We start from the raw sequence: 26,298 nt of genomic DNA, 5'->3' as shown, positions 1-26,298 counted from the left end.
TTACTGCATTTCATTTTCGAAACCTACATTTATACAGCAAAAGTATTTCACAAAAAGTGACTTAATCAAAAGTGACATAAGTAACGAAATACACAATGATAACTTCTAACACATAACTTGGATGCCTCTGGAAACAATGTTAAAGTATACAAACAATACCAAGTAGACGTAGTGATAAATATTAAAGAGGTTAAGGGCGCGGACCTCTGACACCGTAGCCTCCGCGCGTGCTCAGTAACTTTCCTGTTTACAGTCTACAGAACTGAGGACTGAGCTGGTATAAACTCAACGTAGACACACATCATTGAATCTGATATACTTTTACATATTTTTTTTTTTTTTAATAATCAATTGTTATTCAGAGTAATCAATTTTCATTTGCATAATATGATATCACATTGACGTAACTTATTCTCCTTTCCTCCGTCACTCAAGCGTATCAATACGATAGCGGTATATAAAAATAGTTCAAAGTTCTAGAAACTAAATTGATTTTAGTAATAAAATTAAAAATTTCAAATGTCATTAACATCGATTATTCTGGCTAATATTTTGATAGCGACTGCATTTGAAACACAATAATTTAACTAATTCGGTGAACTTGTGAAACAATTGTTGCGTTTAAAATAATGTATTCGTCAACTACTAATACAAATTAGTTTTATTTAAATTACATGAAATCATAATGACGCGTATACACGTAGCGAGGTGACGTTAATGAGCTTGGCTTGAGGTTTCAATTATTGTAACAATATTGTGGTGAAGTATGAGAAAATGTTGCTTATTTAGTATAACTAAAAATCCCTTCATATTGAAATAAATGGGATTGAGATTAAAGAACATGTATATTTTAACCTTAAGAAAGACACGATTGATCAAGATTATTTTTTTATAGTATTTAAATGTGTAAATGTTTTTATATTTTTACAAGTATCATTACGTATGTTGTTAGAAGTTGGATGCGTCTATTTTGAATATCAAAAATACAATCTTTTTTAAGTGTAAATTTTTTTGATCGAGATAAAAACTTCAATATCATAAAAATCAATTAAGCTCCCAGAGCTGCCTTGACCGTGCTCGACCAATATTAAAAGTATAGCTTAGACAAAAAAAAAAATATTTTAAAATATAATTTCAACAAAAAACCTAGAGTCCTAAAATGTCCTTATCCATCACACACGAAGGCGCGCCCTCCACAATACATCATTATTGGTGTGAGTGACATACAACTCGTATTTTCAAGAAGTCTTAGTGTCACGCACACAATAAAATTGTATTTTATTAAAAATAAATTAATTGACTTGGAGGGCGCACCTTCGTGAGTGAATAGATCTGTCTGCCAATCTGTCCCGTACTGATTATTATTCAAATTAATGAAATCAAATATACCAAATTCAAGCAGGCTTTTGAATCATCATTTTACAGAACTATATTATAATATCTCAGCGCTAAATCAAAACACACTTTATTCAAGTACGTCCTACTAAAGGTTGAATCATCATCATATTAAAAGATTAAAATTTACTTAAAGTTTCCTCGAAAATATTGAGAATGAAACAAGTAGCACCATCTAGTGAATGAATCTCTTTCTCCCAAGCTTAAAATAGGAAAAGTTTACCCTACGTATCGCCATCTAGCGGAAAGCTCGGACTGAAAGCTTTTGGTAGAGTTTGTTAATTGTACCGCACCGACAATCAAATATAATTACAAAAATACATTAAGATAAATATTTTAAATATTAGTAATAAAAATATTTTTATGCGTAAAAAGCATGTATTATTATAGATTTGTTAATACTGACATTCGTATATTAAATTATTCTTTCTCTTCTTCTCACTCTTAGAATATAATCTACACGTTGCGAAAAAAAAGTTTTTTTGTATTTATGTAAGTTACGTACACCTTATTTCTACAATAAAATGAAATATTCACTAAACAGTCGCAATACTATTGATCAATAATAACTAAAACTCTTAAGCGCCATCTAGTAATTAATTACGGAATGAAGATCAGCGCCTCAGTTAAAGTTACATTACAGCTTTGAAACAAAGATTTATTAACATTACAATTAAATATTAAGGCAACATTTGCAGCAATACGCTAAAGTTTCATTAAAACTTCCTAAATTTTGACCTTTATTTGAAACAATACTAAAAAAAAATAATTATGCAATATCTATATAAAATGGCGGTTGTAAATTTTTAAATAAAATATATACTTGAATGTTCTAATATTACTCGAAAGGTCAGAATCTGTATTTATCTTGAACGCCAAACGTCACTGATCCCAGGCTACTGGTGTAATGATAAATAATATAACCGATAACCGATGCTTACACAGGACTCTTTCCTATTGCATCATACACGATAAAGAAAAAATATGAATAATTGTAAAGAAATATTATATGTAGTATGAACAATAATCTCTATAGTAGAATTACGTCAATTTAAACTCAAAGATACCAAGCATAGTAGTGTAAGTTTAAATTATAAAGGTGTGAATTTTATGAATTGAAATGATATCGTGGAAACTCGTCTAAATTAACTCAATGAACAGTGATTCTACTGCGTAATAGTAATACTGTACATTGATTTATTTTAGTTTGATGGGCAATTGAGCCAGAGTGTTATCAGGCAAAACATACATAATACGATAATACATAACATGTTTGTACTTAATGTTTTTTAAAAGGCAAATACCTGTGGTGGTTATGGTGAACACAACAGGTAACAATCAGGTGTTTACCTTTAAATCTGACTTTATATAAAATAATAAAAACACGAATTTAATATTCATATTAAAAATCTATCTACCTACATAAACAATGTAGCTACAAACACTTTATTGTCAACGTCACAGAATTGAACTTCAAATTCACAACAAAAACAAACATTATATAATTATGTGTTTTGTTATTATGTTTACTTTATAATTTATGTGAAAATACAATGAAGTCGAATTATTAATTGTAATTTTTTTAGAAAAAATAAAATATAGAGTTAGTTCAAATATTCCACCTGATATACATTTAAACACAAAACTTAAAAACAATACGTTTTATAATCTACGTAGATGAGAAATATATGAAATTATTGTAAATTAAATATTTACAATACCCAAACAGTTATTTTTGGAGGCGATGCCAGCCGAAACAAAACCTTATATTGCCATAGATACATCATATTATACATAAAATCTTGTTTTGTTACAATATTTGTATCTACCGTATCGTGACGGCTGAAGTATTAAATAAATACAAATTTAATAGCAAATGACAACTAAATATGTATATAGAAAAATCAATTTCAATATCAGAGAAATTATGTTCTTTGTTTTTGCTTTAAATTTTTAAAAATACGAACAAACGTGTACATATCTACTTTAGTAAAAATTTAATATATTTTTATATTATTATTTTTTTTGAAAATTTATGTACAACTGTGTATTTATATTATTTATAATCAATAAATCAAACGATCACGCCCTAACACGAGTGTTTAATTGGTATCAGTTTATCGACACGCGTGTGTCTGATGCGTGGTTGACAGCGAATATTGATTGCTCTAATATAATCAATATAATCATTTAATGCTCTAAGATTAGGATTTCGTGACTAATATTCATAGATGCGGTTCAAGTATCATTTGTCTAAATTATTTTAAGCACCATCAAAACAATTCCTTGATGAGCAACTTTTATAATTAATTATCATTACTTTTATAATTCCCCGAGAATAGAGTAAAATAGGGAATGACCGAAATGGACCAGAAGGGAAGAAATCAAAGATAATCAAAGAATCTTAAATAATTGTTAATTTTTATAAAACTTACATTTTTATGAGAGATTGGACCATATTTTTAAAAGATTTTTAATACTATCAGTATTTAAAACGGGATATTTATCATGTTTTTTATTCTTATTTGGTGGAGCTCGATATTTCGACATTATCTACGAATGTCTTGTTCTTTTAAAAGGTTTTTTTTTATTATCACGTGTAATAAATACAACCCTTATTCATATACAAATCAATAACCTACTTTATAAGTGGTAACTGTAGTGTTTAATTTGACAATCAATAAGTAAATGAAATAATATTGGATCTAGGAATTTGATTTGATTTGACATATAAATACGTAAAAAAACGTAGACCATATTAAATTACATGTTTTAAAAACTTAAAAATGTGTTTCAAAACGATCAATCATGATATACCCACTTGTTGACATAATATTAGTTTTTTATTGTTGATTTAAAATATAAATACATTTCATAAATTACATTCTAAATGACGTCATTGTAAGACCTTTGTTCACTCGAAAGTAGTTTTGCGAACGATATCAAAATATTTGTTTATGTTATAGACAACGTTCACGTGGATAGCATAAATTCCTTAATATATTACAAAACTCTGTTATTCAATACGCGTTTTTAACTGTATGCAACATTACAGCAATGACGTTAGACGGATGACTCTTTATTTGCGGTTAAATCCCATTGAATCATGACAGCAAGTTTTAATCTCGTTGACGCCGAGGCTCGTTAATCCATAACCAAAATTAATATTTTTTTGTTTTTGCCTATTTTTTTAGAGTTTTAAACTAAAACAATTGAAAATATTTTCGGTCCTCACTACTGTCTACTGATCTGATTATAAATTTCATTAATTCTGATATTAAATAATTACAATAAATTTTCGAATACCAAACACGTAGGATAAAAATGTATTTATAATATTATTGTTAAAAAGAAATAAAAAGTAGTTAATATCGTGCGTCAACAGTAAGTTGTTTTCTCACAATAATCTTGATGGGGTCAACATGTGTCATGTCCTGTCACAGAAAGAAAGGGCTGAGTAAGCGTAAGTCTTAATCATTACTGTTTTTTATTCATTGCCCAATGCCCAATAAAATAATAAAAAGGCGTGTTATAATGACGTCGTTACTGCTTCAATATTTGATTTAATTTGATAACATTTTGTGATTACGACAAATTTGATATGATCTGTTGTACGGTTTTTGTAATATTCTGCATTATTTTTAAAATCAAAAGATTTATTAACATCAAAAATATCAAACAACAACGTTTTTTTTTTCAAATCTTTGTTACACGGACATTCATTATCTTTTCTTTTTAATTTTACCATTAAAAATTTTTGAACGAATTCTGGGACACTGAGCGATTGCATTGTTTCACATAAAATTACTAACCCGTGTACTTTGGCAAAAGAGATACTTTATAAGTTTATGCTTATTACTTGATATTTGACACGTACTCAAGTATTACAAATCTGAATTGGTAACGTGTAAGATATTTTGTTTTTATTTATCTGTTCTTTAAATAGACGTAACATGAGCGGTATGCAATCAAAGTTTTGATTCCAAGGCATCGTATCTAATATGAGACACTATATAGAAAGCAACGTAACAATTTAACAAAGGCTAGACTTTTATCAACAAAAACCATGTTTGATTCAACTGAATGAAGTCATCAATCTTAACACATTTTCGAGCGAGTTAATTGGTACAGGTCTACCACATGTTTGTGTTTATGCTTAACGAGGCCAATCGACAAATATTATATTATTTTACCTACTCTAATTATTAAATATAACTACACCTAAAAAACAATATTTTCGGTTGTAACATATTTCATTCTTAATTCGAATAAGCTTTTTTTAAAATAATATAATACCAACTTTAACACTCGACGAAAAACATTTTTTTATCCCTTTGAGAGTTATCGACATCATAGATAATGTAGAGTTCAGTTGGTCTGAAAAAAAAATAATGCTAATGCAGTTGGTCTGACAGATTTGAATTAAGACAAAGGAGAAGACTATGTCATAGCGCCGAGAAAACTCTAGGAAAATGATATATCTATATTTGATAAATAGATAAGAAAAAAAAACATTTTAAGTAGTCACAAAGATTACGATGAATTTTTAAGCTTTATTCGTGATACAGATAAGAGTCACACGGCCGACACGAGACCATTCAGCGTTTATGAGTATGTACCGATAACAGGGCAGGCGATTATTGGCACACGATTTTCTGCAAAATGATCAGTCTTCGCCGAACAAGAGGATTATGATGGTTTTTCCAATATAAGCCTGTTAAGGCATACAAATGTTTTATATGCCTTAATTAGATTTTAATCTGTTATCAGCAACAAATCTAAGCTGAATATTTAATAATATAAAATAATAGTTCATAATTATGATGTACCTAGTTGTATTTCTATATGCGGTAAATCTCTAAAATTATATTTAACTGTGTTTAAGTATTATACATATTTACTTGCAAATTTATTTTACAGTTATCTTTATATCTACAAAGAAACTCAAGTAAAACAAACTCAGTATTTTAGCCAAAATCAACCTAATCTTATGCAGTGATTTCGTTGTGTGATTACATAATGTATTATTGGATTTACGCAAACTCTTAGGATACCGGCGAAATTTTTGAACATTTCTTACTACTTACTACTAGCTTATATATATGTATAAGTTCGATATATTTGTTTTTTCCATCTCAATAATTATTACCGTCAAATTTCAACAACTAGGCAAGCTTATATACATACAACTTATATATATATATAGCAAATAATAAATTTACTTTATAATTATAATAAAAATAACAAATAGAAACGTTAGTGCCAATAGGTCATAAGTCAAAACACGTTTGTTTTAAATTTGGCATTTTATATTCATAATAAACCATTAGTTGGACAATGATAGAGGAAAATTGCTGTAATTCAGCTGATATGAGGCCAATAGGTGACATAACAACAATCTTGTGACTTTGATACAAGTTTTTAATCTCAGTGTGACGCAGTTTTCAGCTGTTTTAATTATATGGTTTTATTAATCAATTTTGTCAAAAGACAAAATATTATAATGCTTTTAGATGAAGGATTGATTTTTGCAATAGGCAACACAGGAACTGTTATTGGTCGATTCCCGCTTCAATATCCTAGGCTTGGCTTTTATAGTACTATTGTCTAATTAATTTTGTTGAAAGCTATTTATTTATTACGTATTTTTTTATATTTTTAAAGATTACAAATGACGTATGTACGCACGAATGAATATAATTACAAAAAATATTAAGATTTCCATAAACATAATAACTGAGATATCATATTATATAATAACATATAACTAAACAAATCATGTATGACGATGACGTACCCATACTTACTTATTTTAACATATTGTCATATAGATAATATGTATTAAGCATTAACATCTTCGTTTAACATATTCTGAAGTTCTAAGTATATTATAAATGAAAAAATGTGTACAATAGTTATGTTACTAATTGTACATAGCAACCAATAACATTTGACAGAAGATTTAAACGAATCAACTCTTTGTTACGCTGTCACGGCGTAACCACAAACTGATAAAGATGCAATTTTGTATGGACATATCTTGATCATTGAGAAAATGTTTCAAAAAATCCAACTCTTTAAAATGTAAATGTGAACATTATAGAAATAACTTTGATTAAAAAATGTAAAAAATTTCTACATTACATCATCATAACTGACCCATGACTAAAAGCTAGTACATTATGTAAATTTAATTTATCGATCAATGTTTTGCTTTACAACAGTTTCAAACAAATAAATTTTCGCCTCCCTCGATCTAGGGTCGTTACCAACTAATATGTAAGTTGACTTCAAACGCACTTTGTTTGCGGTGGAATCTTCCCGCGGCAGAGATAACCTCGCTATCAGTGACGGCGCCCGCACGAGACGCTCTGAGCTATTTATAATCTGGATGATACAATTATTATTGACACAGGCTATCTTGGGATGTCAGAACACGTGCCGAGTATACTTATCTCCTTGGAATTCTCCATTCAGACCTTAATTGCCATAAACATTATTTATATGCACGTTGTGTACCATTCCACTACGTAAGAGAACGTGAAAATGCGGAGAAAGCGCCTGGCATATTTTTAATAGCAATGTATATTTATTTTCAACGTGATCCGCTATGAAAGATAAGAAATATGTTTATTGTCATAATAATAAGTATTATTATTAGTTCTCATTATTCCATTTAAAGATATAGAATATAGTTTGTGCTAAAATGTTTTCCTAATATGTACATATGTATGTATATGAGTTGTATACCCCATAGATTATATAAAAAACTAGATCCCTATAATTTATAAAAGATCGATTTAATCAATCGTTAAGTAGAACCCTAATTACTAACGATGAACTTGTCTTGCGTCAGCTTTGATTGTTGCGTCAAATAGTTTCTGCTGCTTATCAAATGTAAGTCGTTAAATTTCCACTGGGAGGCCTTGTTTGTGAGACAAAGGGTAATAGTAACGTACACTGCAGGTATTGATATTTCTACTGCAAATAGATAGGACCTTGTTAATTAGAATAACAATACATCATTTTGTTCATTATTCAAATAATTAGTCTGCTGATCAGAAGCGTAACATGCCTTGGCGGGGCCCAGTATAAAAATTTGCCTTAGGAAGGGCCCCCAAACAAATTTTCATACGATATCTCGCAAAATAAATAATGCATAAAATTAAAAAGAAAATACTAATTCATCATAATTATGTCATTTTTACCAAAAATTTGGACACTTTTAAGAAATTGCTTTTCTTGACTATTGTCATTTATGGGAAGAAAGAAAAGAAAGTGGGAAGTTTTTATTATTTTTTGCTTACGCTTTTTGCTGAATGAAGGTCTCCCTTACAGTGCGACAAAGTTCTCAGTTATACGCCCTCTGTTACCAGTCTGGCTAGACGACTACTAGATTCTTATGTGTATGTACCTAATAAATATTAGTTGTTAATGGGTTTACAAAGTATTTATTGATCATAATGCCTTCCTGACCGATTATTGCCATTCTTAAACCTCTTTGTCTGTATGTATGTATGTAGTTATCTGGTCATTACCAAAAATGCATCATAATACACCCACTTGTTTATTAAGCTTATCTTTCTTCTCATGAAAATGTGCATGTGAATTGTAGAAGGTAAATTGTTTTATGATAATATATGAAATAAGATTTTTTTTTAATATTTAAAAATAGAATCTTACTTCATGCGAATATTTAAAACAGCTTTATCATCAATCCTTACATACGAGACAGGTGGATTTAGGACCCTTCAAAACGATAACGGTAACTGTTTTATTTCCAACGGAGATAAAATACATCTAATAACGCTACGTAACTCAGTTGTCACGCGCCAATTTCTTTCGCAATAGCAGTTTTTTAACCACGTACTTCCCCTCACTTATGCCAATAATTCCAATAAATACCCGCCAAGATTTCTTACGAGTACATTTAGATACATATTTACATGTAAACAAATAATATAATGTCGTGCAAGGGAATATTTTAGCCTTACGTATTGCTTTATCTTCGATAGAACTGATCTAACTTGCAGTTTAAACAGCAAATAAGTAGTGTTTAAAATAACTGCAATTGTTTGATAAAAATATTTTCTACAATCGAGCGAATTTAGCTCGAGAGATCGAGTTGTTTTTATCATTTTCTTTAACGTAAGAAAAAAAAATTAAAAATATTGTAACAGCCTAACAGAGGGCATCCACTGCTAGGCTCGTCACCCTTTGAGAAAGAGGTTTCGAGCTGATTCTACCACACTGCATTAGTGAGGGTTAGTGGATACACACGGGGCAGCATTCCATTAAAATTAGGTTGAAACATACAGGTTTCCCCGCGATGTTTTCTTCACCGCCGAGCATGAGATGAGTTACAAACAGAAATTAAAAATATGGAAAATCAGTTGTGCTTGCCCGGGTTTGAACCCGCAATCATCGGTTAATATATACGCGTCAGCTCAACATAAATACTTTTAGTAAAAAAGTAAATAAATATTCATAGGTTTATTGTTCTTCGTTATTCATAGCAAATTTATTATGTGAGTTTATAAGGGTTATAAAAAAACAAGAGTAATTTTAGTATAAAAACCATATTATTACTCATTCATACACATTTTAGTTAAAAAACTACTTATGTGATTAAATAAAAAGTCAATTTTTAGAAAGATACGTCAAACTATATTTGCATACAATCCGTTAAAGGACCTTATATCTAGCTTTGTTAATCATATGATGGGCTGAAGTCTGCAGTTTGAGGAGTTCTTCCTTAATGAGACGAGTAATTTCAGACTTCGCTTTGGCGACGGCTAACTCCTGGGAACTCTCGATGGCCAAATATAATTTTCTCTCGCCTTCTGGTGGTGCCTTCCCGGGCGGTACATAAGTACCACGGACCGTGATACCCGCTTCTGAATATTCACTGATTAACGCTAACGCCTCCTGGAAGACAAAAAGAAAATATATATATTAATTTATACGAACATTGTTCAAGTGTTCGTAGTACCGAATTTTAACTATTATAAAAAAAAAAATGTTTAAAAACAGAACACAATTTATGAAATATTTCTTTATAGAATACGGAAAACAATAGGCCAATAATAAAAAAAAAAGAAATCAATATAACCTAAAACAACATTACTAAACATTACCTTATTCAGACTCAACTAATTACAATAGAAGCACCTTCGTCTGTTCATAAGTTTCACACAGAAAAATATGAACGCCCCAATGAGAGCTAACTTGAGTAACATATTGACTGATCGGTTCAAAGATGGGAAATATACTGAGTCGATGAAATGTTCATAGATGCATAAATATTGCAAAGGTTATCGTAAACGTTGAGTGACCTCAAGCTAATTAATAATAAACGTAGAGAATGAGGTTGTGCACTTGTGAAATGCAATAAAGTGAGCCGTGATCGCCTGTAAATAAGGTGACGAGTCAAACAAAGCGATAGCATTAAAAACACTCCATGTTGTTTCGAACGAACTGGACCCAACATTATATGTATTGTGTGACGTTAACGTCACTCGTAAGCTTATCAAAACAATATACATTGTACGAACAGTACATATTAAAACTATTCAATGTAATCGTTAGGAATAGAAATTGGAATATTGTTTATATTACCAAAGTTATAAGACTTATTCTTGACAGATATAATCTGAGTACATTACTAGATGTAACAATAAGTAGTCTGTAATCGGCCTTTTGTCTTATTCATACAACGTACTAAGTTGCATATACTAAATGTCTATTTGGAATATCTATCCTAAATAATACTATGAATACGAAAATAATTTGTTTATGCTTTTACGCCTGAACTATTCCAAACTATCCAATTATGATGAAATTTTGCATACACGTTGTCAGAACACATATCCCCCATTTAAAAGGGGACGAATCCGCAAAAGGTGATAGTATTCTATAAATACATGTGACATCGCAAAACTCGTCAAGAAGTCATAAAAATGCCTTGAATAATAAACATAATTTCAAGTTTCTAACAAAATAACGTTACAAAAGACGCAAACTCATAGGACGAGATCAATGTAATATTTTATAATTTAAAATACGTATCAATCAAAATATCAGAATGAGTGCAAATCAGTACACGTAGTGGAAATATATTACAATCAAGAACGTTTCACTCAAATCTGACCTTGAAATACACTCTCATCTCACCTAAAGAACTTCAAAAAGTATATATTAAATTTATTTTTAACCAATACTTTTATCAGTTATTATCTCAATGACACGACAATACTTGTGTTCTATAAAACTCTAGATAAATGTAAAAAAAAAAACACAAAAATAGTCGCATATGTTTATCTACATCACCAAAATAGACCGCGTACACAGAACGGAAATCCTAAACACGATCTCTGATTGCTTATCAATCTTAAACAATGTTTACTGCAACCGCGTGTGACGTCACTGCTTATGTCAAAGACGAGCCTGTTTTCGACGGAAAATTCACATGGCAACTTATTTAATTGATCAAACATTATCAATTGATCTGTAGATAGTTAAACGGACGTAATGAATTACGTACATTTTTAATCAAAACACGCCTTCCGAGTGTGATTCCTTAATCATATCTTCATCGGTCCCTAAATACGAACGAGCAGTAAAAGCGAATAAGGTATATCGCGCTCTTCTTCTAAAATTTAAAATTGTTTTGTCTATGGAGTTCGTATAGGATTGTTTTCTTTTTTCTCATAATGTAACAGACTTGTATAACTAATGCAGTTTATTTAAGTCTAACGTGGCTTTTGAGTAGCTTCAATCTCTGATAGGACGTTTTTATTGTTTCTTATAAATCAATTACGTTTTTGAAACTGCCTGTCAAAGTCGCCATTATCTCCTAGGCACGTTAAAACAAAAACTACGTAATATTGTCTTCCACGTTCGTTACTTGGGTCTCGTGATTGTTTGAATATATGATTAATGAACAATTTTTTCTATGTAACGTTGTCATTATGTACACAAATCATTATCGTTTCTTAAAACATATTTACGATTACATCGCTTTAGTACACTGTGATATTTGGTTTACTTTTAAGTCGACTGGTAAGGTTCATGTTACGTTAATCTATCTATACTAATATAATAAAGCAGGTGGGTTCATTTGTTTAACCGCACTTATATGAGGATAGCATCACTAGTTAACGCTTGCGGCTTCGACTCCGTGTGAGTTCGGTACCTTTATGTCCTTTTTCTACCCCTGACAACGTGTGTGCATTCATCCAAATTCAAGATAATCGTTACAGTAGTTAAGACAAATAAACAACTCAGCTATTATTCTCATAAAAACAAACGCTATGCAAAACAAACTTAGTTTAATAAAGAGACGGTATCAGTCCTTTCATTTATCTCACAAACCAGTTTGGACTAGTAACGCAGCCTACCAATATTAACTAGTGGAATTATTTTACCATTGAATTAGGTTACATATTGAAATAACAATTATACACATCATTAGAAGTGATAATAATTCATATATTTAAAATACACGTGTACACAAAGACAGGCAAGCCGTTTTTGCCAGTTATTATCGGTCGAATTTTAAGGAAAAATGAGGAAGTCCTTGCAAGAGCATTCTAGACTTTTTAAAATTCTAGAAAGCTCGAACCGAAACGAAGATTTTTTAAATTAGAGTATTCTTAGTCTAGCATAAAACTACGCCTGTATTTTTTGGTATAGGTTGGCGGACAAACAAATGGGCCATCTAATGGTAAATGGTCACCACCGCCCAAAGACAATGGTGCTTTAAGAAATATTACCATTTCCAACATCGCCAATGCACCACCAACCTTGGGAACCAAGATGTTATGTCCCTTGTACCTGTAGTTACACTGGCTCACTCACCCTTCAAACCGGAACACACCAATATTGACTACTGCTATTTGGCAGTAGAATATCTGATAAGTGGGTATGGTATCAAGTAAGCGCGTATGCTTGCTACTTAATGTGTCTGCAAGGATAATTTATATCTTTAAGTAAAAATAATGTTATTATAATTCCTTACCTTGCTCGTGACCCGCCAACGAGCCTGCTGCGGGAAATCGTTGATCTCCAATTCGGTCTCATATTTACGGAACACCTCTTCGGCGGGCTCCGACGAGCTCTCGTCACGCGGCTGATAGTTCAATCGCGTGTTTAGTTTCGCGGCAAGTTGCTCCGCTACAGTTTTAGCCTTTAGAAAACATAAAACGAGAAACAATTAGAAAATAAACTCACAAGGAATCGTATGAGACATTTCCATAAATACTTTTACAATCAATAAGAGATTTCGAATGTTACGTGTGACGTATATAAGTGCGATCGTAATCGTAATGAACATAAACTTGATAATCAAATTTGATAATTGTCATTTTAAAGCCGAATAGAATAACTACATAAAGGTTTAAAACAATTTTGAACTATAAATATTTATATTTTTTAATATATGGGTAAGCGGACGACCAAAAGGGCTATCTGATGGTAAGTGGTCACCATCACTCATAGACAATGGCTGGAAAGAATTAGCTTAGCTATGGCAAGAAATATTAAACACTCCTTCGCCAATGCGCCATCAACCTTGGGAACTAAGATGTTATGTCCCTCGTGCCTGTAGTTACACTGGCTCTCTCACCCTTCAAACCGGAACACAAAAATATTGAGTAAAGCTGTTTAGCGGTACAATATCTGATGAGTGGGAGTACCTACCCAGAGTAATACCAACAAGAATTGCTGAGGAAGTTTCCATTTGGTAATTATTAAAACTGATGCAATTATTCAATACTTATTTTGTATAATAAGAATATGCTTGCGTTATAATATGTTAGCAGTGCTTGTAATTCTAATTAATATTAAAAATGCGAAGTTAACCGGTCATCATGAAATTATGTCCAAGCACCTGACCTCCTCCGACTTCAGATGCGGTTGAAGCCGCGGGTCATGATACCTGGTAAAACTTTAGACAACGATAGCCGATACGTCTTTCTAAAATAAAAGTGAATTATCACGTAATTGATATCACAAGTGAATAAGCATATTTGACAATACATTGTACATTTAATATCAATAATAAATACGTTAATGCAACCATACAGCCACAAGTCATTGTATATTTACTCGTCTCATTCGAGTCGGCGTAATAATTTTCACGATTTCAATGTTAAATTGTGGAAACACAGTTCTGTCATATGACTGACCACACTCGTGACTCGCGCGCGTTACGTGTGTGATGTTTTTTTTTTTTAAGGAAAATATTATCGATCAAACATAAACTATTTAGCGTACAAAATTTTTGTCATATGATTTTTAAGGATATAATTAATTTGACAAATAACTTGATCGCGTGAAGAAATAAGTGTTTTAGGGTTCCGCTTCGAGTTATAAAACCCTAATATAAAGCTTGTGCTGAACGTTTCGTCGATACACAATTCGAAATCTTATGGTGATACTAAAAATTAGGATCGAGGTCATAACCTTGACTAGGTCTAAACGAACCGTTCTGAAATGACACACTTTACACAATTTATTATTATATTTAGTTTTATATTTATTATTAATAATTCGGTTTAAGAACGAGTAATTTTATCGATATGTCGTATGTCAATAAAATGAATATTAATGTTCTGATATATTATTGTAATTTATGTGAATATTAAAAAAAAAAAAGAAATCAATTACCTATATAAAAAAGATCTCTATAAAAAATATAGGCCACCTATAAACTTTTCTTGAAAATACTACTGGCACAATAATACAATAGACAGTCGTTTGCGCATAATAAAATCTAGATCAACTCTTTTTAGTCGCGTATCGCACTTGACTGGGTTTTATATTACAATGTTATTTCATATTCGATAATCGCTATGCTAAAATACTTAGCAAGTGACTAAGTTACGTTAATATAATCCAACTGTAGTGCATTTAAAGAAGTACTAAACTGTTAAGAGGTATGTATTTAATTATTCTCGTTAAATGAACGAATGTTTTCACAATCTGTTATATAGAACGTCTTTATATTAGATTAGGCACGTATACATGCCCCGAGATAGTCCAGTTGTTAGAAAGCGTGCATCTTAACCGATGACTGCGGGTTCAAACCCAGGCTAGCACTATTAAATTTCCATGTGCTTAATTTGTGTTTGTAATTCACCTCGTGCTCGGCGGAAAATTGCATGTTGTTAATATCTATGAAATTCAGTCACATGTGTATCTACCAACATGTGTTGGAGCAACGCGGTAGAATTAGTTTCAAACCTATTCCTACTAATGGGACATTAAAAGGTTGCTACTTAAAGGTTTTACGTTCACACGCAGGTACTTTTTTAATTTATATAATTCACACAAATAAATCAATTTCTTACAATTTACGAGTCGAGATCATCCATTGGTAAACAAGTGAATCTTGACTAAAGATTAAGGGGTTCAAAGCCCGACATGCGCCACTGTATTTTTATGTGTATATATGCGTTACGTGAAGAAAAACCTTCACATGCCGAATAAAATATACATATGACCAACATATCATCAGTACATCACGAAGTCATCTCTAGCACTATCGTGGTGGAAAATGGTGGTAGTATATAGGTGGGATATAAGTGTTTTATAGTTATTAGAGTTTGTACTTTACTACAGTACACTTCATTCCCTATTCGGTCATCATTACCGCAAAGAGGAACACCTGTGGCACAATTGAAACTTAACAAATACATTGGAAATATAAGGAATGTACTGACGGTGATGAGCGTGTGCGCGGAGGGCGCGCCCTTGAGGATGGCCTCGGCGGCCTGCTGCGTGGCGCCCTTGTGCTCCACGCCCAGCCCCTTGGCCAGGTTGATGCGCGACGCCAGCCGCCGCGCCAGCTCCAGCTTGCCGTCCGCCGCCGCCGGCGCGCCCGCCGGCCCCGCGCCCGGCTGCGACGAACACGTACACGTACACGTACACGTACACGTACACATACACACACACACACACTGAGCACTCCGCACTCTGCCACGCCGCCTATGGCAGCCGACCGATTCTCGCGGTCGGTTAAGAACCAGTATTGTAAGATTCATTATTGTAACTTTTCAATAATATACAGATTAAAGTATCAAATACATCATTGATATATTCCTTACGGAAACTAAAATTTAAATTAAAATAAATGATGAGACAAATATTTGTTGATGCGATTCAACTCCTCAATTTGTAATCCTTTTTTTTTTAAATATTTTGAACAAACAAACAACAACTTAAAAAAAATGTTGATTTATCTTCTCAAAATCTGTTTACTAAAAATATTAGAATCTATATATTTATCATAAACATATTATAAATGTTATTCTCATATACATTATGATAACAAACCTTTATCTCCTTGATAATTTTCTTCGCAGCGAGCATCGTTTCGATCTGCTGGTCGAGGTCACCTTCCACATCCTCATCATCAGAATCTTGAAGACCGAGGGCCGCTTTCTGATATTTCTTCCTCTCTGTAGCAGCTTGAGCTTCCGATTCGTCGAATTTAAAACCTTAAAACAAAACTTATGCATTAAACAATCATCAAGACCACAGAATCTTGTATTTTTTTTATTAAAGAATGATGTACATTTACTAGCGATTATCTATACAAAACAGTTTTATAAATGTATTAACAGTAATAAATTTTAAAAATTGTGTAACAATAAGAATCCCATATAAAACTTTACTCTCTGAAATTCTTCAATAACGAAGTAATTTTTAATCCTATATTAAAAAAATTTTAGGTTTCCGTTTTAGTTTTAGCAGAATCTGTCTGATACATTCTGAAACAAAAAAAAAATCTCATATCAAGTCTAATGTTCCGAGCACAGCTAACCTTTCCCGCTGAAGCCGCCGCCGGTGTGCACCTTCTTCCCCTCCTTCTCCTGCGCCTCCTTGTACGTGTCCCACAGCTGGCGCAGCTCGGGCGGCGCGGCGGTGCCGGCCAGCTCGAAGGCGCGCAGCACGTCGCCCGCGTACCGGCCCTGCTCCGGCGTCAGGAACGTCCACGCGTAGCCCTTGTTGCCGGCGCGGCCCGTCCGGCCGCAACTACGGCGGGAATAAATCTGATATAAATCTCAGACCGCGGATAATTTTTAGAACTTAAGAGCTGAACTTTTTTTAAATAATAATTTATCCTAAAAAACCAATCACCCCTCCCCCCTTATTACTGCCAGAATAACAAATCACTGCGTGAATTTCTCCTGTGCTCACTAGAAAAAGAATTAATGTTCAGCAATAGACAAATCCCGACGAGCCAGTATTCACATGGCAGGCGGGGCGCGGAGGGACTCACCGATGCACGTAGTCCTCGTAGTGGTTGGGGCAGTCGTAGTTGACGACGAGCACGAGCTGCTTGACGTCGAGCCCGCGCGCCGCCACGCTGGTGGCCACCAGCAGCTTCACCTTGCCCGACTTGAAGTCCACGATCGTCGAGTCCCTGTCGAATTGATCAATACCTGTAACAGGCCATCATTAATATATATGTCACTTTCAAACTTTCACGTTGCGAGTTTCGGCGTACTGTGAGGCTTATCGATGAGAAATGAGTTTACCAAATTATAGACTCTGTGAATGTTGAATACCGACTAACGATGGTACCATTATATTGGGATAAAATTGTAGGTCAAAATTCGAGTCGGTTTTCTAGCAGCTTAAAATCTGTGACGATTTAGGTACAGACCCTGTGACCATCAATATTTCTCCACTTGATTCAAAATTTTCTGTTTTAGGCAGAACTAAAATAAATATCAAGCTTAATACAAAGTCTTTGGTTAGTTGTAAAATTTAAAGATAGAATCTAACTTTTAAACCATAACAAAATAACAGTACGCAAAAACTCGTCAAAAAATTAAAGTCCTTTAAACGACTTCCTCAAGACTGTTTAACAGGAACAGACGCTGAAATAAAAATACAAAATTTTAATTTTCTACTGATAAATAATTAAATACTAAATCAAAGATATTGAAAAAAAAACTAATACCTTAATAAATCTATTGATAAATTTATAATTTAAACGCAATTTGTATGAAACTTACTTGATAGTATAGCTTTGTTGAATGTACAAGCCCATCTGAGTAAGTGAACCCACTCAGTATATATTATACCGTTAAGCAGCAATTCTTAGTATTGTGTTCCGGTTTGGAAGGTGAGTGAGCTAGTGTAACTACAAGCACAAGGGACGTAACATCTTAGTTCTCATTGATGGTGACGAATTAAGTGATAAATAATATTTATCACAGTGCCAATGTCTATGGGCAGTGGTGCCCGCCATCCATCAGGTGGCCTATTTGCCAGGCTGCCTTCCTATTTTAAATAAATAATAAATTATATTTGTCATTTTTTTTTATATATATCAACCATGTTTATCTTATCATGATTCACCGTCGAATAAACAACAAGTAACTAATATTGGAAAATTTATATATGTTTATTATTATCGTTTTATTATTGTAACGCCGTTCGAAACACTTAAGAGTTCACGCCTTTATGTTTTATTTAAAAGTAATAATATTCTTATATGAAATACAGTATATAATATTATCTCTAGAACATTTACTTTCATGATTAAATATAAACAAAGCATGTCGAGTCCACTAACTTTTAAAGAATTACACAATAAAGACCTATTAATAATTTATATTAATATACTTCGTTCTCAAGAGCTACTAAGAACTAGCCAACTTAATAAGTGTGTCAGAAAAGACCAGTGCACTCTCTTTCTCGCTCTCTCTCTCCCTCTCTCTCTCTCAGAATCCTATGAGACAGCGCTTTAGACACGAATCGAATGGAATCAGGAGCAGAACCAATAGTTTAACGTAATTTCAATGACAGTGGAAGATTTTGTACTAAGATGATATCATGATAGAAAAACTCATTTATTAATCCGACGCTGTAAAGGAACTGAACTGACTGTAATACCTAATTAATTTATTATAAAATAAACCTAACGAAAATAATTATTTGTATTTTTTGCTATCCTTACTCAGTCGTCTCACTCACACTAAGACATCTTCTAAGCAAAATTTTCACTCACTCATACTAATACACGCCGATATTCAAATCAAATAAATTCGTAGTTTAATAGTTTTTAGTTTTGCCATCAAGGCACAGATACTCCGACATTAATTTAAAGTGGTGTCGCGCATTCGTGACTGAACAGATCTATAACATTGGATTTTGTAATGCATTTTTTTGGAAATTTAATTTTTATTATCATTGATATTTAGTTATCTACATAAGTAAACCACTTTACATTTTACTTGAAAACTACTTAAACATATGTAAAATATGGAATTTGTCATTTTTAGTTTATATTTAATTTCGAAAGTGATTTAAACTGTAATTATGATTCGCCTGACTGAGATTTGAACTGATATATACTCAGATAGTTGTTATTAAACACAATCATTATTTTCACGAGATAGCAGTATCGGCTTTAGATATAACTATTGTTTATATACTTAGTCAAGCAGTTCTATCTTCTTCTTTCGAATGTCAAATCAATGAATACGGAAAGAGAGAACTGTATTTAACAAAACATCCCCTAAAAACCTTTTTATGGCCATATAAATATATCGTATATAGTCAAATAATTGTTATCATCATCATATACTATCAGGATTCTCTACAATACTAACAATATTTGTATGTAAGTGAACATTATAACTCACCTCCGTGCAAGCTCATGCAAGAATAAGACGCCTTCATGAGATCCTTTAGAAGACTGTCGGCATTCTCTTGCTTGTCCACAAATACAATGATACTGCCCATCTGACTGTAGAGTCCCAGTAGTTCCAATAGTTTGAAAAACTTAGCTTCATCTTCCAGTATGGCCACATGCTGTTCTACTTCTTTGCATACAACACTGCGTCCACCCACCTTTGATGAAATTATACATGTATTTATAATAATTGCCTATATTATACACATATATATCGTATTGTCTAACAAGTCTAAGTAAAAATCAACAAAATCTGTTGGAATCTGATTCATAGTACAATATACAATGGTGTCTTTCGATTCAACTTTACAAACAGAATGATTTCTTTGAGGACTGGCTCTAATGCACAGGGCTTGATCAATATTAATTGTAATTTATGAACTTTCGTAACCACACTTTACAAGATTATCTCCGTTAGGGTGTGAATATACATAGGATGGCCTTATTGGAGTTGAAATATTAAAGAAATAATGTTTACAAATTTACATGCTATAAAAAAGTATTTCCTATTAATTACACATTTTTTTATTGTTCAGCATATTGAATAATACAACAACAATGAAACGTTCAGCTTATTTTGCTATATAATTTTCATGCACATAAATCGTAATGCAATCCTTTGAGCTATGACACATTAATTTCCTTAGGACTTAAGTACCTGAACTTCAATAGGTTTCTGCAAGATTCGCCGAGCGAGCGCCTCCATTTGTCGCGGGAAGGTCGCGCTGAACATCACCGTCTGCCGGTCGGGTCGCACATTGTCGATTATCTTCATCACCTGCACATTTTAAATAATTTTGTTAAAATATTTAATATTCCTATAGACGATAATTGAGATCAAAAGAGGGTTGTGTAAAAGATGATATTAATAAAACGGCTGTGCCTAATATGTGGTGACAGCGGGATGACCGAATAGATGATGGAAGAGGATAACCAGAAGTTACTTGGAGAGTTAAAAACTGTTAATTCGAAATAAGTATGACCAGATTCAATATTAAACATTAAAAAAAAATACAAAACATTTTTAACTACCAAAAAATAACAATCAAAATTAAATTGAATTTAAGGAAAATAATTCATCATGTTCAAAAAATATTATTGTCCTAGAAAAAGGGAACACTTTTGAAAATCACGTTAAAATAATTTAAAAAAAAAATTCAATTTATACTGTTTATACCTGCGGCTCGAAGCCCATGTCGAACATCCTGTCGGCTTCGTCCAGCACGATGTATGTGACTCTCCGCAGGTTGGTGACCCGCCCGGAGTTGGCGGCCAACATGTCGATCATACGACCCGGAGTGCATACTATCATTTCAGCACCACGTTTTAATTCCGCGATCTATTACAAAAAGATATTTTATAAAATAGTTGGAAAAGGGATACTGACAGTTTGGTGCGACATGTTGTACTTTGCGTGGTATTTAATTTAAAAATAGAATTTATTAATTTTCTTTAAAATAACTAAGTAAAGAAATCTAATTACTTGTTCTGATATTCCAGTGCCTCCATATACACAAACGACTCTTAATCCTAGGGACTTTGCAAACTTCTTGATGTCCTTTCCGATTTGCATACACAGTTCCCTTGTAGGTGTCATTATAAGAGATATTGGTCCATCGGTATCTTCTAGTGGGGGTTGGTCAAGAACATGACGGAACATTGGTAAAATAAACGCAAGTGTCTTACCAGAACCAGTCTTTGCAATACCAATTAAGTCTCTGTAATTAAATAGTCATATTAAATATGGTAAAAAAATCAACATTTTAAAAATATCTTGATTACATAAAAATCTATACTTTATCGTGTGAGCTTTATAATTACAAAATAAGTATTACCTTCCAGACATTATAGCGGGGATAGCCTGCGCCTGAATCGGAGTTGGTTTTTCAAAGCCTAATTTCTTTAATATATCCATCTCTTTCTTACTGATACCACAATGGGCCCATGTTCTAATTGGTTTGGGACACCCTTTGCCCTTCACTCTAATCCCTTCAAGTTCTGTTCTGTATGCCTCAACTTCTTCCGAAGTCATTCTTGCTAATTCACTTACCTAAAACATAAACTAATTAGAATCTATAGACATTGGTTTACTTAATTCTATTATATTATCATAACATTATTTATGTAAATAACAAAGATATTGAAAAATAAAAACTGATATACAATATACTATTACAATTTTGCAGACAAAACACATCAATTAATGCAGTCATTATGTCATAGATATACTTATAAGAGTATACTTCTTTGTTTGTGTAAAAAATCGAATGAGTTGAAACTATGTAAAGGTCTTGTTATATATTTTCTGTTAATCAGTGTTCAATTGGTAAGGACAGAATCATAGCTAATCATTGTTTACAAAGAATTTAAAAAGACCCATCAACCAACCTAGCCTATTTTAAACTATACTAATTTTTTATATAAAATTCATAATACCTCTGTATAAAATGCTTTCCTAAATGTCATATAATCTAAGCTAGAATGATCAACTTTGGCGAGCTCTTTTCGTTGTTTAGATGCAAGGTTTGCAGCAGCATCTTTGATGTCCTCTGTCTCTTCCTCTGACGAATATTCCAGCCCATCTTGATTTTGTTCAATAAGTTCACCTACAATATTTATTTTCATATATAAAATTCTCTTACATTAAATTTATTTTACCAAAATGGTGCTAATATGGTATACAGAATGTACAAGCAGACCTGATTAAAAACTTTCTTAAGACAATAAATAGCCCATTTAAATTTGTTTGTTTAAATAGCCCATTTAAAGATAAAGCTATTTTAAATTCACATAGTTTAGAAATCTGACACATCTGACGCTAAACATTAACTCATCACAAACTACCATTATTCAAAATCTAAATATTCTTAATTCAAGTGTGCTTGTAAACTCTAAAAGTACTTTTAAATATTCAGTCAAAGGGTTAAATTGAATGCAAGGCTACCACCATTCTAAAATGTAGGTTTTACTGATAAGACAGAAACTCAGTTAATTAATTAGTTATTATTTTTCCCATTGAAATATTTAGTCATATTTTGAAAAGAAATACATTATAATGAAAATTAATTAATTCTTGTGTAAAATCTATTGACATTTGTATAATAGTATATTAAAGAAAAAATTAACCAATATTACCTTTATTCTTTTGTTCCGATACCTTTTTCTTAGCTGTTCCAGTTAAAATCATAACCCCAGTTCCTCCAGCTGTTGGTACACTTATTATACCACGAGATTGGTCCATCTGATTTACTTTGCGCACCTCCTGCGATAACAATCGAAATATTTTAGCATTATTCTTTTAATGTTAAATAAATTATTCAAGTAATCCTAAATAATATTACAAATTTTAAAATGTGTTTGTTTGTTCATTGCTCCTTCACATCTTAACTACTTGGCAGAGAAAATACAATACACCTCACCCCCCTCCCCCTCTCACATATGGGCGAAAATCGTAGACTAAAGTCAAAAGATTACTATAATAACATATATGTTTAGTCTCATACCTGTTGCACTTCCTGCATATACGCATCTAATGGATCAATTTCATCTTCTTCCTTTTTCTCTTCCACAACTGGCTTCTCTTTTGATTCACCATCTTCACCTAAAGAACAATGCTTGCAATGGAGCTTAATTGTTTATTATCTATTAAATATAATCAATAGAAAGAATAAAACTTATATTGTGAGAATTGATTTTACAATTTTATTACATATTATTTATTTTATAAATTGGTTACACAATTATTATTTTTTTCATCTATTGATATAAAATAATATCTTTCTATATATTTAATAAACATCATTTATTATTCAGTATAGTTTTCTATTTGTCTCCATGTTTTACAAGAATATAAACTTATTTTATTCTGAATAATTTTCTTTCTTTTCAGGCTGATTATTTGAATTTAATTTGTTTTAGCACATAGATTAATTAATAGTATTTAATAAATAGATATAATAATAATAATTAATAATTTATATATTAGATTAAATGTATTTGTTACCTTCATCGCCCGAATCATCTTCTAGTGACCACTTCTTTGCTGCAGGCACTTGAATATTAGTGACTATACTTCCTTTCTGCACTTCTTTTTTAGCAGATTCTATTTCCTTGCGTTTACGTTCTGCCCTCCAGCGTTCAATACGATCACGCCGTTTTTGCATTTCAGCTTCTAAACGACTCTGTTCTTCTTCCTTATATTAAAATATTTTATTTTATACAAAAATAGAAAATTAATGGTTTAATAGAAAATACTCTATATTTAAAATAATGACAAGGAGTTTCTTCATATTTTTCAGCTATCTAGCTGATTGTAGAGCTTAATATTACATTTGAATAAATTTTGCCTCTCAAAGTGCCATTGATTATACAATGTCAGCTGATATTACCTTTTTGAAAGGTATAAAGCATTCTGTTCATAAATAGCATGAACGGTGACTGTTCTTGGTGACTGCTACTACTTATACAGACTACTCTTCATGCATAAGTCTTCTAAATTTATAAAAATAACAAGAGTAAGAATACTTTAACATAAGAATTTTACCTTAAAGTGAATAGTATTTTATGACATTAAATTAAAATATTCAACAACTAAAAATCTTACCTTATCCACAGTTCCAGGATTATATTCAGAAGATTCTGATTTTACGGTTTTATCTTTTGATTTGGATCTCTCCCTCTCTTTTTCTCTATCAGGTGACTTTTTCCTAGATTTGCTACTAGAGCCATTTCTTTTGTCATCTCTTTTATCACTAAAAAATTAAAATATTTCACAAAAATAATATCAATATTTAAATCTATTATTGATTCATTTCTTTTCTGAGAGATAATAGTTATCAAATAATTATTGAGTTTTAACAATGAATCTTTAAATAATAAAATTTTACATAACCGTGATTTTTTTTAATAGAAATATTGTCCTAGCTACAATTCCAGTCACAGCAGCTCATCTCAAGAAAAAAATGAGAGCTCTAGTCTTAATCTAACCTTTTGCGATCCCTATCTCTATCTCTGTCTCTGCTACGGTCTCGCTTCGAGTCACGTTCCCTACTACGACTACGCTTCCTTTTAGAAGATTTAGAACTTCTGTCTCTACTTCTAGATCGAGAACGTCGTCGCTTTCTATCTGGAGTTGCCGATCGGCTATGCGAACGCCTACGGTCACGATCTCTATCCCTCCTGCAAAAATAATTAAATAAATATTTAAGTTTAACGACTTAAAAGCATTTAGTATAATAGATATGTAACAGCATACTCCAAACTTACCCACTTCTAACCATAATTTAGTACTATTTTCAAACGATTTCAAAGTAAAACAAATATACAATTCTTAAATATATACTGAAAAGTTTGTAACATGACTTAATTTCATTGAATTTGAGGTCATTTGCATGGAAATATTAAAACAAGTCACTCATAAAATACAATACACATGTAATGTCATAAGCTTGAGCACCATAGATAATACACTTATACTTGAGCACCACAGATAATTTAAAAGTATGAAACAATTTTCTTCCACACGGTACAATTTCGCATTCGATCAGATTTACGAGTATATTAGATAGTCACCAATTTTATTCATCCGTTAACATGAAAATTGTTAATTATTACCCGATTTTGATTTAAACTCAAAACAAACTTTTGTAAAAATACCATCTGTTTTTGTAGGTGTAGCTGGAACTTAATTACAGAATTTAATTAAGAAAACTACTTTCAGTTAAATCGTATTAAAGAGGTGGACCATGACGATTTCAAAAAATTGTATGCAAATGAATAAACACATGGATAGCATTAGTAAATTTGCAAATTAAATCCATACGATCTGATTGCGCATAATTTGATTAAGTTAAGCAATCCTAACCACTTCATGACCAGCTTGGATAATTCGGGTCAGATTGAACGCAAAATTGAATCATCTGGAAAATTTATAATTTACATTTACGCAATAAAAAAGTATAAACGCTTCGCAGAGTATATTATCACAACAATCCACACAAAAAATATTCTATTTAATTAAAAAAAAACCTCTATACACAATGTCAACAATTTTAGATCGTCGTCGCTAACGTACAAATAATACATGCTAATTATAGAATATATTTATTATGATATACTTAAAATATTATGTCTAAATTCTCTGCCTCTTTGAATTGATAGCAATCAGCTTTGTATGTGTAGCTGCGATTTAT

At 31.8% G+C, this 26,298-nt stretch overlaps 1 protein-coding gene across 2 annotated transcripts; it reads right to left on the bottom strand.

Annotated features, from left to right (window-relative positions):
• Positions 1 to 10,039: 10,039 nt before the first annotated feature.
• LOC125069842 (probable ATP-dependent RNA helicase DDX46) lies at positions 10,040 to 25,531 on the bottom strand. Of its 2 annotated transcripts, XM_047679434.1 has the most exons (18): positions 25,373 to 25,531; positions 25,094 to 25,285; positions 24,711 to 24,858; positions 24,111 to 24,300; positions 23,611 to 23,708; positions 23,243 to 23,369; positions 22,544 to 22,713; positions 21,943 to 22,157; positions 21,591 to 21,825; positions 21,285 to 21,446; positions 20,766 to 20,885; positions 20,058 to 20,265; positions 17,681 to 17,843; positions 17,222 to 17,433; positions 16,732 to 16,895; positions 16,119 to 16,295; positions 13,415 to 13,582; positions 10,040 to 10,323 (listed from the first exon to the last, which is right to left on the bottom strand). In XM_047679434.1, exons 1-18 carry the CDS (start codon positions 25,384 to 25,386, stop codon positions 10,081 to 10,083), a joined length of 3,006 nt encoding a protein of 1,001 aa, XP_047535390.1. In that variant the 5' UTR covers positions 25,387 to 25,531; the 3' UTR covers positions 10,040 to 10,080. The 2 variants fall into 2 exon arrangements, 1 of the variants encoding a protein (XP_047535390.1); XR_007119862.1 differs by lacking the exons at positions 13,415 to 13,582; positions 16,119 to 16,295; positions 16,732 to 16,895; ... (12 more) ...; positions 25,094 to 25,285; positions 25,373 to 25,531 and adding an exon at positions 10,533 to 11,154 and having other exon boundaries at positions 10,181 to 10,323.
• Positions 25,532 to 26,298: the final 767 nt, after the last annotated feature.

This window comes from Vanessa atalanta, chromosome 16 (genome assembly GCF_905147765.1).
Source record: "Vanessa atalanta chromosome 16, ilVanAtal1.2, whole genome shotgun sequence".
In the NCBI taxonomy this organism is placed as follows: Eukaryota; Metazoa; Arthropoda; class Insecta; order Lepidoptera; family Nymphalidae; genus Vanessa; species Vanessa atalanta.
The sequence above is the reverse complement of the archived record's forward strand: the minus strand, read 5'-3'. Positions and strand labels throughout refer to the sequence as shown.

Bases quoted from the DNA above. Each gene is read 5' to 3' on its own strand.
- LOC125069842 (XM_047679434.1), bottom strand. The intron at 23,370-23,610 runs GTATGAGACTAA...TTGTTATCGCAG, and splicing joins ATATGCAGGAAGTGCAACAG to GAGGTGCGCAAAGTAAATCA. The intron at 20,266-20,765 runs GTACTTAAGTCC...ATTTCATCAAAG, and splicing joins AGAAACCTATTGAAGTTCAG to GTGGGTGGACGCAGTGTTGT.